The sequence below is a fragment of the Rhipicephalus sanguineus genome, chromosome 1 (assembly GCF_013339695.2).
Source record: "Rhipicephalus sanguineus isolate Rsan-2018 chromosome 1, BIME_Rsan_1.4, whole genome shotgun sequence".
In the NCBI taxonomy this organism is placed as follows: domain Eukaryota; kingdom Metazoa; phylum Arthropoda; class Arachnida; order Ixodida; family Ixodidae; genus Rhipicephalus; species Rhipicephalus sanguineus.
Genome location: NC_051176.1, coordinates 266216630 through 266231448, shown reverse-complemented (window position 1 = coordinate 266231448; position 14819 = coordinate 266216630). Strand labels below are relative to the sequence as shown.

Below are 14819 nucleotides of genomic sequence, written 5' to 3'. Positions count from 1 at the left end.
GTGCCACGTTTTCGTTTGGCAGCTGCACGCGGGTTTCGAGCAGAGCCTCGGCCCTCTCCTTGCGGACAACGCTGGTGAATGTTGCCAGGAACCTGCTGCGAAAAACGTCCCATGTTGTCAGGGTTCGCTCTTGGTTCTCGAACCATGTTCTAGCTGCGTCCTCCAAGGCGAAGAAGACATGCTGTAGCTTGTCTTCACTGGTCCAGGAATTGAAAAGGGCGACTCGGTCGTAGGCTTCGAGCCAGCTTTCCGGGTCTTCGAACGACGATCCGCGGAAGGTTGGCGGCTCCTTGGGCTGGCGAAAAAGGATTGGCGCAGGCTGCACGTGGTCGGTCATCGTCGCTGTGGTCAATGTTGAGATCTGCGGCTGCCTGGGTTTTTCGGGAAGGAGCCCGTGCTCTGGCTGCAGTCCCTTCTGTCTGCGGCTTGTTCGACGATCCGGGACTTCCTTGCCGTCGCTCTCGTCGCGGCTTGGGCTTGGGTCGGCGCTCCGCGGTGGCGTCCGGATCATGAAGCAGCACCTCCACCAGATGTCACGTGGTCCTGACGTCGACGAAGACAGCAGTCGGCGTTTGCAGGATGAAACTGTTTATTTGGCCGAACTTGTGGCCGGAAAATGAGAACTAGCAATACAGCAATACACGCTGTACAATGATAGCGGCGAACAGGGCGTCGTCCGTCGATCAACTGACAAGCGGTCAAGCACGTCGGCTTTTATACAGGCGCTATGGAACTTACCAGCAATATCGCTGGTGGCGGCGTTATCTCTCGACAAAGCTGGAACATTCGCGTGCGGCGCGCAACCTTAACAAAGCGATCTACTAAAATCGTGAAGCTTCTCGAACACTGCTTCGCGGCCAGCGTCGAGCGTTGATAACCGTCCTTGCTGGTCAAACTCGAACACATCAAAATAAAAGAAGAAGCGGGCGTGGCAATATGCATTACCTCACACAGGAAACAGTACGTAAACTACAGTGGACTCAATAAATACCTTGCTGAAGGGATACTAAAGAAAACAGAAATATTTGAGCTGTATGAAGTAGAACACTACAATGCAAAAAAAAAAAAATTCTTACTATATAAGAGGAAGCTTGGTAAGCCGCAAAGGTTTAAAAGCGATAGGAGGAAGGCAACGCCACCGTAAGGTCCCCACATCAGCTTGCCATGGCATCATGAATTTTGACTGCAACTACTTCGGCCTAGCTAATTTATCATCGATAAAGATGGACTATGTTTTATTCTAAAAAAGCCAAAGACTGAATTTTACATGCTTCAAGAACTTTTACTAAGCCACAATGGGCCAAACAAAAATACTTAAAAGATACAGTGAAACCTGCGACAAACCACCAACACACTGATGCTGTGGTTTTAGTGCGAAATTTTACCAACTCAAACTTTGATCTTTATTTTCTTCAATAACTCACCTGTTAATAGCCAATTTAAAAAAATAGTGTTTTTAACTAATGTTTCCTTCTAATCGACTGATTCAGGCATTTCACTTTAGTGCTTAATCAAGACACATTAACTCCACTTTAGTAATGTTATCAAGTTGCTCACCACATGCATCGTGGTCTTGGAGGTGACATAAAAGCATCTATCAATAAGCATATTCAATACTTACAATTTCTGCACGGCCACGTTTAACTCACTACTGTGTTACATTAAAAAAAATGACACACAAAAAGAAAATGGTGGTACACATACGAAAAATTTCAGAAGTTACAACATTTATGCAAGCACGGTCAACATGCTCACTTGTCCCGATGAATGAGCGAATCAACGTCGGAAGTACTGTGCTCGTCAGCAACTGCTTTTTGATATATGCCCGATATCTTGATGCCTTCACTCCACACACCGCAAAAGCTGCCTTGGATAGTGTCTCCATTCGACAAACTCAGGACACCCTGAAAAAAAAAAAAAAAGTGGAAACAATGTTGTGTCTCTCTGCGCTGAAAATTACAGTACTTTTTCAAAGTGCACAAAATCTAATTTTCAAAACCTACTTTTCCATTTAGTGAACCACCAGCACCAAGTTCCCCTTTGAAGACGGTGTTGTCTTGAAACATCATAGTGCCATAACCCTGTAAATAGTAAAACTGATGCATGATACAATACAGTAGGCCCTCACCAGAAAAAAGCCTCTTGCATGACTGAATGAAATTTATAAAATTGCAAAGCACATACTACATAAAGACACTGTATGAAACAAACTCATTCCCTAATAAAATCAAGTTTACCTTCATTAATATACAAGAAAAAGAATTATTAATGAAAGCCTAATTTTTGATGACAGACTGTACTGCCCAACACCACGATAGGCATGATTTCGCAATTTTGTATAAAAAAACTACACATCTAGCACCGCTTGCATCACCTAACAGCGGCTGCATTTGCATTTGTGTTAAAAATGAGGTGGTTTCAACATCTCCTAAGATTAGCAAACTTGTGCTATGCTGCAAATCTTCCAAGGATTTCAGCTCATGCTGTGGCATTATAGCATTGACATTTCAAAGACACAGATATCTCATTCAGCATCCTTTGCATAAATATGCACGCAAAATTTGAAGCAAAGAAGTTCAACGGTGCAATTATTTTTTAATGATCCACTGAAGTGTAATTCAGAGGGAGTACTATACTGTAAGCACTAGCATACTACTAGTCCCAAGAAGCAATGGTAAAAGCTATAGTTAAAACTCTCTCAAAAGGAATCCAATTTTATGAGGTTCCTGATCTAACGATCGATTCCTTGGAAGGTACCCATAGGGTTGAGTGTTGTCATCAACCCGAATTAACAAATGCAACTCAGCCATCAAACACGATTTAACAAAGTTTTTCCTAAAATAACCGAGTTAAAAAGCCACGATTTCATTCAATTCACACACATTCTTTTTTTCCAAGCGTGTGCATCAAAACTTTTAGGCGCCCTATTCACAGCCCTATCTTGACCAGGCTGCACACTGCAGCCATTCATAGCTAGCAAAAGCTACCGTCGCAAATATAATGCCATGGTAGCTTTTTGGCATTGCTGCGTTACAATTTTCGATCACGAAGAATAGAAAATTTCCTTTCTAGATTTTACAAACTTCCCATTTTAAGCAAATAATTCCAGTGTGGTTATCACTTTGTTAAATCAAGTTTCAACTGTATTAGTCATAAATAATAAGTTATAAAAATGTGTGAATATCGGAATAAAACTTGATAAATAAATGTAAAATACTATCTAACCATACGTGGAAATTAATGTTTTACTCTTTTCCTTTCTCTACATGTAGATGAATACTGCAAATTTATATATGCACAGTTTTAAATGCAATCATAGTGATTATTCAAATCACTTTATGTGTTGCACTTGCTGCATGACTCAAGAGAAGCAATGCGTTACATCCACTACCAAGGGCAGCTGTAAAGAATAGTACTGTTGGAGCAGCCAGGTTTGAACAGCCAAATCTTAGATCCCAAGTCATAGGGTACTAGATAACAGTACAAAAGCCTAAACCAAATCAGAGGTCCCAGTGGAAAGAGCAGCGAACCCAAAAGCATGCAAGATGTACTATTGGCGTCATATGAAACCCAAATAGCGGCAAGCCTTTGCAATTGCATAGTGCACAAGATCACCATTGACAGGCGTGCGCATCCAGGTTGGCCGCACTGCACATATATCGTGCCTGTCCATGGTGATAACTGGGCGGCGCGCACTACACCATTCCGAAGGTTTGCCGCTGTTCAGGTTCCATTTGATGCCGATAGTACAGTGCACCTTATTCTAATGCCACCAAATGCAAGAAGTAGAAGGAGAGGCAGAAAGACAGACAGACAGACACACACACACACACACACACACACACACACACACACACGAACAAACAAACAAAAGAGGTTACATACACTGAGGTTGTTGTTCACAAAGTTGCCCTCATAATAGATGTCATCAAGGGTGACCATGATTCCATTGCCATGGCGACAATCATCCTGCCACATGCCCATGTATTTCTCACCTGCAGAATGTCACATGAATATACCAGAACAATAAGGTACCTTTTCCAATGCAGTAGGTTCACTAAAGAACACTGGGTTGGAAATTAAGTATTTAACAGTTGGCTCTTACTCTCAAACAACACTCTGCTCCTTCTTTAATGGGGCAGTAATAACCGAGTTACAGGAACATGAATCAACACCAGTGCTGTATGTTCACAACGGAATCCTGCCTTCCTCACTCACCGATGCACATCTCGATTCTTCAGGCCTTTGGGAAGGATACGTGTAACATACATTCTATCATAAAGACGTTTTCTACTCTTAATGTAATAGGATTGCTATAAGGTGTTTAAGTGCTATGTAAGTGACAAGCTCTTGATGATTCTGAATACAAAAAAACTATATTACTCAACAAAAATGAATATATGTAAGGAAAAAGAAGGCTCAAACATTAAATTGGCTTTTTTTTTTGCTAGTATTAATGAAGAAGCAGAGGAAAACAAGAGTGCAGGAAGAAAGAAGATGAATATATAAGAACCTTTTGCCCGTACTTATGTTACCAGTTATACTAACATGCCTTGTCTACTGCACTAAAGTGTCTGAGCTTAACGTGAGTAAGCTTAGCCTGAATTTATAGAGTTATAGTGGCTGTACATTCAAAGTCACAAGATATAAACAGCACCAGATATCGAATTAGCTTTGTAGAAGAGGCATGTTGAGCTCCATCAATGAAACAAAACTTTACGTAAATCAAGGTAATAAACAGGCATCACTAAAATGAAGCAGCCATGGTTAGGTCAGTGCAAGATGTCCTGCACAAAAACTGCACTACATTCTTGTTCATTTACCATGCCCTCTGTACAGGAACAATGTCTGCAACAGCAGGTAACATTATCTCCCACATAAGAGAGATATGAGGAAAACTGAAGTACAGTCGAGCATGATTTGATGGCTATTGCGCGAGCGTCAATCAAGAACTACAACAGCGCCATGTCCCAGAATACTCTCAAAATACTCCAAGAATATAATAGAGGGAGGTATCAGGCAAGCTTCACTCACTCTTTTTGCTGTTCCCTACGCCGCAATCACTCCCGTCTGAGGAAGGCGCATTTTCATTTATTTCTTTTTATGACAACACGATATATTTTGTTCAACTTAGCAATCCGTTCAAACGAAGCAGTTCCAAGCATCAGCTTTACCAGACCTTTCTCAGCAATTTTGTCGTCGTCCGCAGAAATAAGAGCCAGTGAAGAATATGCTCGATCACAACGAATGGAAAGCTTAAAATAGAGAGAAAGGGTGTAGAGTTCGTCCTGGGGGCGATTGTTATAGCATGGAACAGCCAACTAGGGAGAGAAGACTGCATAATCTTGATTTTCACTGTTCCGAAATGTGCCGCTAGGCCCCTGGAATGCTAGGCCGGTCGACGCTCGTTTGATAACCTTCAAATCGCGCCTGACTGTACATCAATTATTTCGGTTTAACAGCAGCTGAGAGCCAGTAGATGGCCACCACAGCCATGCTTTAATGAGTGCAATAACCTCATGCATACGGCCATACCTGAATATTCACCAAACATCCAATTACTTGAACTGAATATACTACAGTTAAACCTGGATATAACGAAATTGACAAATTCCCGCAAAAATTTCTTACAAACAGGTTTTCGCTATATGCAGTTTCAGCATGAAAATTTGGAAAAGAAACGCACAAATTAAACAAAAGGGAGACTAAAGGCAGAGCTCACCCAGAACATTTATTTAGCAGCAAAAAACTGCGTTATTTTGCTCTATTGCTTGTTCGTGAGGGACGGCAACACTGAACGTTCATAGGACATCAATACAATGCTGCTCCGTCATCGTCTAGCCGTGGCCTCTGCAATTCGCGTTGGCGGAGCTAATCGCGGAGGCCACGATCTCATGAACCAACGGCGCGGCGTAAGACGGCGAAGCGCATGACGAGTCAACCTCCGAAGATCCGGCGTTGTCATCGTGGTTGCGGACAGTTTCCACCAGCGCCTAACCTGACATCTCCTCGGGAGTGATGACACAGTTGTCCGCATTAAAAAAGACCCGCAAAGCTGCACGTCATCAAGGCCTGCTCCATGCACGCACAGTGAAACCACGCACGCGCGCAGGGTGTCAGAAATGAAGAGTGAACTCCTTATGCGGCGTGAACTCGAAGCGTAACGACACGGAGCAAGAATTTTTTTTTAAGTGGCGTCACCTGATGTCACGTTAACAAAGTGCAGTTCAAAGACTACTGCAACAACTGAAAAGTGGCGCCACCAACGCAAAAGTCAATTTTTTTTCTTTTAAGAAAGCTGGTGTAGTTAGCGTGGTGGCACCCGCGAGCGGCTGGATGAGGTTTGAAGCGATGGGAGGAAGGGCACGTCCGCGCATATGCCCGCGGTGCCCGCATGTGCCCGTGCATGCGCCTGCACGCCTCGTGCACACCCGCACGCACAAACGAGCGCTCACTCTCGCATCGCAGTCGCCGGGGCTTCAAGCGCACCATGCGCGACGCTGCTGCTTCGCACTCCGTCATCGGTGGGGCAACCGCAGAAGATGCATGCGGCTCCTGCTTGTGCAAAAATGACAAAATTCAGGGCAATATCCCTAGGTTGTTGGCGGCGAAAATTTGTTATATCAAGGGTGCCTCCCGCTGCCACTTTGTTACACAGAGGTCGCAAATACATGTGCTTCTATGGAGTAAAGGTGGGGAATAGAAAAACTTTGTAATATCGAGGGATTCGTTACATGGAGGTTTGTTATAGCCAGGTTTAACTTTATTAATAATTGAAGCATTAATTAAACTGCTAATTGAAATTTCAGATATTTGTACGTCCATGCACAAAACACAACAGTGAAACTATGCAAAGAAACTTTGGCACCCTGTAATCCCCACTCAGTTTCGAAATCAGTTGGCCATGGCAACAACACAGCCTCACAATGCAGATAGCCAGTCTTTCCAACCGATATACCACAACACGGCACCAGTGTTGCATGCATTTAATTAGGTGTATGCTGATGCAATTTCTGCTTTGGTCAATAGCCTTTTTACACAACCCTAACTCACCACTCCTACTGTCAGAATGACCCTTCGCAGCCATGGACACTTAACCATTATGCAGCCATTCCAGACAGGAACTATATTTTTAGAGCTTCAAGTGCCACAGAAAAAGAACACTTGAGTGTATAGGCACGTAGTGGTTTATTTCAAGAAGGTTTCTCCATTTCTGAAGCTCTTTTACAATGGTACACTCTCAAGCCAGCATCAGATTCTTGGGGACCGTCACAGATACGATTTTCTCTAGGGCCCTCGACATCACTTCTTGTGCACTCTCATACAAGGTCTTTCGCTGACTGTCTTGAGGAAGAATATATTCCTTCTTGGAACTAAAATTATCTTTAGATTGCCTAAATTACTGCAAGTTCTTCTCGCAAAATAATGCACGGAGAGAAAATATTGTCATCTATTTGGTGTTTCATGCCACAAAAAGCACGTACCAAATCCTTCAGTGCCACTCAAAAGTGATGGTTTCAAATGCATACATAGCAAAAAAAATGTGTAATTATGCCCATTTATCTCCATCAGTGGCTTTGTCTGGAGGCCTTACTTCTAACATACGACCATAAGCTATTTGAAATGAAATTATCATGGGGAAATGGCCCTTGTACCATTAAATCTCAAATATTAATCACCATGGGGAAAATCTAAAATTATCACTGGTAGACATAGCTACGGAAACAGACACAATCTCAAATGTTATTGCAATAAGTGGCTTTGAGGTGAAAAGGACCCACACTTGTTGTCTTTGCTATGTGACAAGTGCAAACACCCAGCATCTTATCCCAAACAGCATTCTTAACTCCTATAGAATTTCTTGCAATCACTAGTTTCAGTGCTGATACCCTAATGCGACAGCACCAAAGCCTACAGCACAAAAGGCAATCCACAATGTCGGCAGCGCAGCCAAAGAGTAAGCATATTTACCCCTGCCAAACCTGCCAAACTGCAATCTATGGACATGATCACGACTAAGTTCTCTATACAATGCACTACTTAAAAATATCTTAATCACATAAACAATCATTTAAAAGAGCACATACCTTCTTTTTCATTGTCAAGTACTCCATAGCCATGGCGCTTGTTCTGCAGCCACTGGCCAATGTATATGCTCGAAGAAGACAGAAATCTGCCTTCCTTGAGGATGCCATGGCCATCTCTCAAACCATCTTTGAAGAATCCCTCATAGAGGTTACCATTGGGGTACCTGAAAGCAATTCATTATATTCTTTCTATCGCAACCAAAGCAATAAAAAATAACTAAAAGCAATGGCTCAGTGTGGCACACTTTTCATTCTTTCCTAATTATGATTTACTATGATTATGCATGAAAGCATAAAATTAATGTCCCGTACAGCTTGTAAGCACTTTGGTTCTTTCATTATGCTTGGTTTGTGTGACGTGTTGGTTCTCACGGTAGTTATTCAGGCTGTTGAATCTCACATATCCTTCAACTTAATAATATGGCACTGTGTGTGTGTTCTTCCTTATGTGCGTCTCAACTAGTGCCTTAATATTCCATTTAGTAACTCAAATATGTTACTTTATTTAAAGAATTATGAAAGACAGTTTTCTGGCTACTAAACGTACCTGCAAAGAACAATTATAGGATATTATCATGGTAATCATACCAGAATAACTTTATGCCCAATATCTGAACTAGTCCAATATTTCATACAGTTATCGCTAACATACAAGTGATGCAAAAGGAAAGGTGAAGCAAAGGTCTTTCATAAGAGAACAATACAGCTGACCAAGACTCAACGCACATCAAAAAACAAGAAACGGACAAACCTGGCACTACCGAGCCCATGAAGCTTTCCGTTCTTCCAAGTGCCCCGAAACACTGTGTCCCCTCCATTTCCAGGAACAATGTATTCACCTTCACCATGCTGCAAGTTATTCTTGAACCGGCCCGTGTACTTGCGACCGTCAGGCCATGTCAGTTTTCCACTAAAAGCCAAGCACACACAACATGCTAGATAAGGTAAATGGAAGCCTCACATATATAACAGAGCTCAATCCAATGCATTCATATACTCTACACCAGATCAATCAACCAAACCTGAATGCCAGAAAAAGACAATCATATGTTCTTAAAGAGGTCATGAACCCCTTTTCCAAATAATGATGTAATGACCTCAGTATCGGAGTTTACTGCCTCCCGAATCGATTGCCGCAAAAATTTCTCGAATCCGTCAAGAATCAGCGGAGTTACGGGGGTTTGGCGCACGCTCCGAGCGCTTTCTCTCTTTTCTCGTGCCAACGAGCGCACTGGAAGCTAGACAGGGAGGGATGGCATGGGGGAAAGAAGTTACGTCTGCGCGCGTCATGAAACGCGATCGCTCTCCCGCTGTGATTCGCTCGCGCGAGTGCGGCTACCGTGTACTGAGGAGTGCGGCGCCGGCAAGTGGCGGCACCCCGCGGCAAGAAGCGCATCTGATCCGAACGCCGCTCTCGATTTATGTCGGCTATCGGCCAATAAGCATGCTATGTCTCTTGCGACGTAAACTGCCAGACGCCCCGCCCACCGACGAGAGTGAGAACCGGCCTCTGTTTGAAAAGAGGGCGCCTGGGGAAACGGCAACTTCGCGCTCCGCTTGTGGCCTTTACGCGGCGCGCACGACTGTAGTATTTGGCAGAGCAGTTCATAGCCGTGTCAGCTTTCCGCAGGATGTGTTTTTTCAACAAGCCCAAGGGGTGCTTCATGACCCCTTTAAAAAGCCACTAACCATTTATATTATGATTGGGGACAACGATAAAGCCATGTATGCCAGTACTGAATTATTCATTCCCGGCTACTATATCTTCCAACCAGTTACGTCACACTTGTGTCATACCAGTGTTAAGTACCAAAGAATCCTAGCTTACTACTTAAAATAGTACCCCAAACTCACATTTATTTTTCATAGTCCCATGAATAACTTGCCAAAGATGCTCTGCCGCTACAGAAGTTGCACTGCCACTATAAGCAGCAAGAACATAACACAAAGAAGTGAAGTAAAGAATAATAGCTGTTATGAGCTACTGCTCTTGCAGAACTCTCAAAAAATTTCTTTAAGAAAGGAAAATTGACAACCACCCGCTTGTAGCACGAAGCCACAAGGATATCCACAATATTTCTCAGGAAGCAAGCTTCTCAGTTGCCAAAAAATTCGTCCCAGTCCAGGGATCGAACCCGGGACCAACGCCTCTTCGGGGTGGTTGCTCTACCAATTGAGCTAACCAGGAAGCTGGCCATTGGCAGTGCGAGGGCGAATTCGTCGACAACTCGAAGCACATTTTCCTTTCTTAACCCTTCCGCCACCTTGCGGGAACCAGCAGAACTGATTTGAAAAAACATTTGCTTATTGAAAAAAAAAAAAGGCCACTTTTAGCAGAAAAAATTATTATTGGCAAGATTTATTGGTGCGAAGGCTACAGTGGCCATAGGGCATGACAAAGAAAATAAAAGTGAAACTCCTCTTCGTTCAATTTCGCACCAAAACCACGTTCCCAATTGGATTTCAAAGTATTCACACATATATGGGCCTCTGAAGCCCACAAATATTTGATGTTCGGTTTTAATTTATTCAAGTGCACACCAAAGCCAAAAGCCATGTGCACTGGGAGCAGAGGGGCCATGGCATACCGTCTCCACAGGGAGAAAATCCAACTTCATAACTTTCATTACTTTGTAAGCAACATATTGAAGCTCATACATCTCAACTAAAATGACAATGAAGACCTTTGGAATACAGTGAAACCTCGGTGATACGAATCTCGCTGGGCTACCAAAAATATTCGTATCATCCGAAATTCGTATCACCAGAAAACATATAAAATTAGTATGCGACAAAAGAAAGTTGGCATACGTTTTGATTCAGTGTTTTTCAGGGCCGCAGCGACGTCATGCACAGCTCTGAATGGTTGCTAGTAAAGTTTTTAAACGACAACGATCATACTTGTACTCGTATATAAGGTGCACGCGCGCGTGTGTAATTAATGAACCAGATGTGTTGTGCCCCGAGACCGCTAGTAGCCCCTTCCTAATCTTATTACGCTTTTTTGCATGACACCAAAGTACTGCGGCGAAAGTGACTTAAGAAGCGCTTTGCACACGATAGATGTAGGCCAAGCTCCTTCAAGACCGTCCGCTTCGTCTCTTTGGGTCTTCGTCCACCTTTTATGGGACTTCATGGCGGACGCGCAGCCCAAGTTTCAGTCTTGTTTCCTAGAACGTCTGATTGCGGGGACATGGCTTGCATCGACGTGGCAGGCACGTGTTAACACAGTACAAAGACGCTGCTGCCTCCAGCACAGGAGCACGCGTCAACGCGTCGAAAAAAAAAAAAAAAAGCGCGACGACAACGTCATCTGTAACCTAAACGCGAAGGCGCCTAAAGGCCTCCAATATTCGCACGCACTATCTCGGAGGCAACGACGCAACGTTGATGGTCGCGCATGCCCGCGCCCGCGCGTGACTGCCGCGTGTTCCGCGACAGCGCGGGCCGCACCTGTTCGTACCTGTGCGCTAGCGTACGTTCGTATCAAACGTTGCGGGGTGCAAATCGGTTCGCAACAACCGTACTCAAATACATTGCAGGCTAATGGGCCTTGGCCGGGACCACAGAAAAATTCGTATCACCCAGAAATTCGTAGGAGCCGTGATCGTATCACCGAGGTTTTACTGTAGTTGACTGTGTGTACAACTGCTTTAGACACCAGCCTAGGAAAGTGCTTGACTGTAGTTCCTTTGTATAGAATTGTGTATTCAGTAAAATAAAGCCGAAACCACACTACACTGGATATTAATCATACAATTTGTGCAAGTGAGCTTTCTTTTTGTGTGCATGTGACAGGTGCCACAGACAGAAAGAATGGGCATGCGTCAGGCTATGGCGGTGCCCTTGGTGCAGGGTCCTGCATGCTTATGCCACAGTCCTTTCTTTGTCAGTTAAAGCAGCTTAATTTTACTCATGACCATGCCGCAACAATTAAATGCAATAGCAAAGATATTAAAAAAATTTGACTTTAGACTTCGGCTATGAGCACAGATTTATAATGCAGACACAATGACTTGTACTAATTTATTTCACAGCTATATCTGCTGCAAAAGCATTTTCAAAACAAATAAAGTTGCATTGCATATTCATGCGAAGTTTCAGGTTAAGGTTGCATGCCGTCACACAAGAATAATAATAATTGTTGGGGTTTGACGTTCCAAAACTACGATATGATTATGAAAGACGCCGTAGTGGAGGGCTCAGGAAACTTTGACCACCTGGGGTTCTTAAACGTGCGCCTAAATCTAAAGTACACGGGTCTTCAGCACTTTCGCCTCCAGTGAAAATGCGGCCACTGCGGCCTGGATTCGATCCCACGACCTGCGGGTTAGCAGTCGAAAACCTTAACCACTAGTCACACCAGAAGCACCGCTAGAAAGCAATAAAGATAAACTGTGTTAGAAAGACCAGGGTATCTTTGCATCCAAACTTTGTGACCACTTCAAAATTAAACCTGCACTTATTTGAGAGTCTAAAAATGGAAAGACAAGGCACAATGCTTGTCAAAGAAAAAAAAATTAGCAGCGCTTCCCCTATAAAGAAAATGGAGGCAAGAGAAGCTTTGGATGTGTATGCCTGACCTGGTACATTTCTTTCTTTCTTTCTATTGCATTGCATAATGCTCCCTCCTAACGTTTTCCTTCGTCCATGCCAGGAAAAGCACCCACGTACTTAGCAGCACAACAATTCTGTTGCCACAGACAACAACGACCTAAAATGCACCTATGAAAGTCAGGGAAGTAATGGAACTTCACTGACTTTCAAAATTAATATGCCAAGGATGATGAGGGACTTCTGACAAGGATAGGTCCCCCTACCGAAATGTTGGCCAGCCGGTCAGGGGCCCTTATTCCTATTTGTACCTCTTTTAAGGCCTTCTGTGTTTTTGTACATAAAGGGCTCAAAGCTGTACTTCCATAAATTAATGCCAATTAGCATTCTGCCAGTTATCTAACTTTGACAAAAATGCCAGAAAAGAAAAAAAACACCAATCAAAAATGTGTCACTTAAATAAAGCAGAGACAAAGTGTTTCAGATGTTTTGCCCACCAAATGGTAAACAACAAAAAGTGAGGAATCTGCATGGCTGCAAGATCTTGCTAATTTATGTACAGTGCACGTCAAATGAAACCCGAACACTGGCAAGCCTTCGCAGTGGTATAGTGCGCTCCGTCCAGTTATCACCATGGACAGGCGCGCATATGAGCAGTGCGGTCAAACCAGATGCACGCGCCTGTCAATGGTGATTACAGGACGACGCGCACTATATCATGCAAAGGCTTGCCGCTGTTCGGGTTTCATTTGACGCGCACTGTACCTCCATACAATATAGAGATTGAATTAAAAAAGCATAAAAAAAATGTTTTCACTGGATATTTGTGCACAAAAAGGACACTCACGACCCATGTAATTGTCCCTTGAGCCAAGAACCTTTGTAAGTCGCATCCTTGTAGACAGGCAACTTGTTGAAGACATAGCTAGCATGGCGTATCATGGGAGGAGTGAGCCTCTTGTCCGAGTGGCCACTCCTCAAGCTCTGAACAGGGTTATCTCGTTTGTCACTATTCAGCAAGTTTCGAATAGCTTGGTTTAGGCAACAGACCCATTCCGTCTGCAAAAGTGGCCACGTTTCACAAAACAATGGCTAAGTTACGATAGCACAAATACAGTCTGAATACTGTGGTGCACTGCACTGCAGAAACAATAATACCATGTTAATGTGAATGTAAGTGTCCCTTTCTCATTTTCTAACATATTAGCAACCATCAAACTAAGGTGCTTATTATCAGTCACTGATAGAAATAAGTAACAGCATTATCTTTCTGAAGTAATATAATATGAAAAAAAAAAAGAAACAGCACAAGGTTTCTCAAATTATGCAGGCATTCGTATGCACTTTAATGGTGTACTCTCAAATGTACAAGAGCATGCTGCCTTTGAAATAGAGAATGGAGTTTTACAAAACAAGTTCCCCCTGTTTTTAAAAGTGTTAGGTTAAAAGTTAGTAAGTTATGGAAACTAAACAAGCTCTACAAAGTCGAATTGAATAATACTATCAGTTAAACATGCTAGCAAAGAAAAAAAGCATGACAAAGGTAACTACAGCCAGAAATTTTCACAATTTTGAAGAAATACACAAGCAACATAAATGATTTTCTCACCAATCATGCTAAGGGATACTAAAGAAAAGAACTAAATCAGTTTAGACAGGTAAGTTATTATTTGAAAACTTTATCATTGTCAATTTTACTATCGTAAGCTTATTTTTAGAAGAGATAATGAAAGTCAAAGTTATATTTCTTGAACTTGCACGGAAACCTCATCACAGGTACATCGTTTCAGACATAACAAATTTCAAGCTATTTTTAAATTATTTTTTTGCCACATTGGCTTAATAAAAGTTCCCAAAACTTTCCAGTTAAGTATTTGACTCCACTGCAGCACTATGTCAACAATGTCAACCAATAAAGAACTTAATAAGTCTAGCAGCTGCCACCAAAGCCTATGACATCACAGTGAACTGGTGTAGGAACTTAAATGCAGTGGAACCACCTTTTCTGGCTTACCATTCATCTTAACACGTCAAGAAAGTTTTTTTTTTTTTTTTTACTGTAGGAGGGCAACGTACTGATACAGCTGCAACTATTTGTCTCTTTAATGTGAAAAATCAAAAGGACCGCCTATTTCACACTCCTGACAAAAAAAGCTATCAATTATAAAAAAAACTTGC

General features: G+C 42.7%; 1 protein-coding gene across 2 annotated transcripts in view; it reads right to left on the bottom strand.

Annotated features, from left to right (window-relative positions):
- The window catches only part of LOC119378901 (alsin), an 84525-nt gene that overhangs the window by 30022 nt on the left and 39684 nt on the right, over positions 1 to 14819 (bottom strand). For both annotated transcript variants that reach the window (XM_049411681.1, XM_049411684.1), the window contains 6 exons: positions 13489 to 13700; positions 8839 to 8997; positions 8088 to 8251; positions 3886 to 3995; positions 2004 to 2081; positions 1756 to 1904 (listed from right to left, as the gene is read on the bottom strand). In XM_049411681.1, coding sequence (XP_049267638.1) covers positions 1756 to 1904; positions 2004 to 2081; positions 3886 to 3995; positions 8088 to 8251; positions 8839 to 8997; positions 13489 to 13700 — 872 coding nt within the window. The remainder of the gene's footprint in view (positions 1 to 1755; positions 1905 to 2003; positions 2082 to 3885; positions 3996 to 8087; positions 8252 to 8838; positions 8998 to 13488; positions 13701 to 14819) is intronic.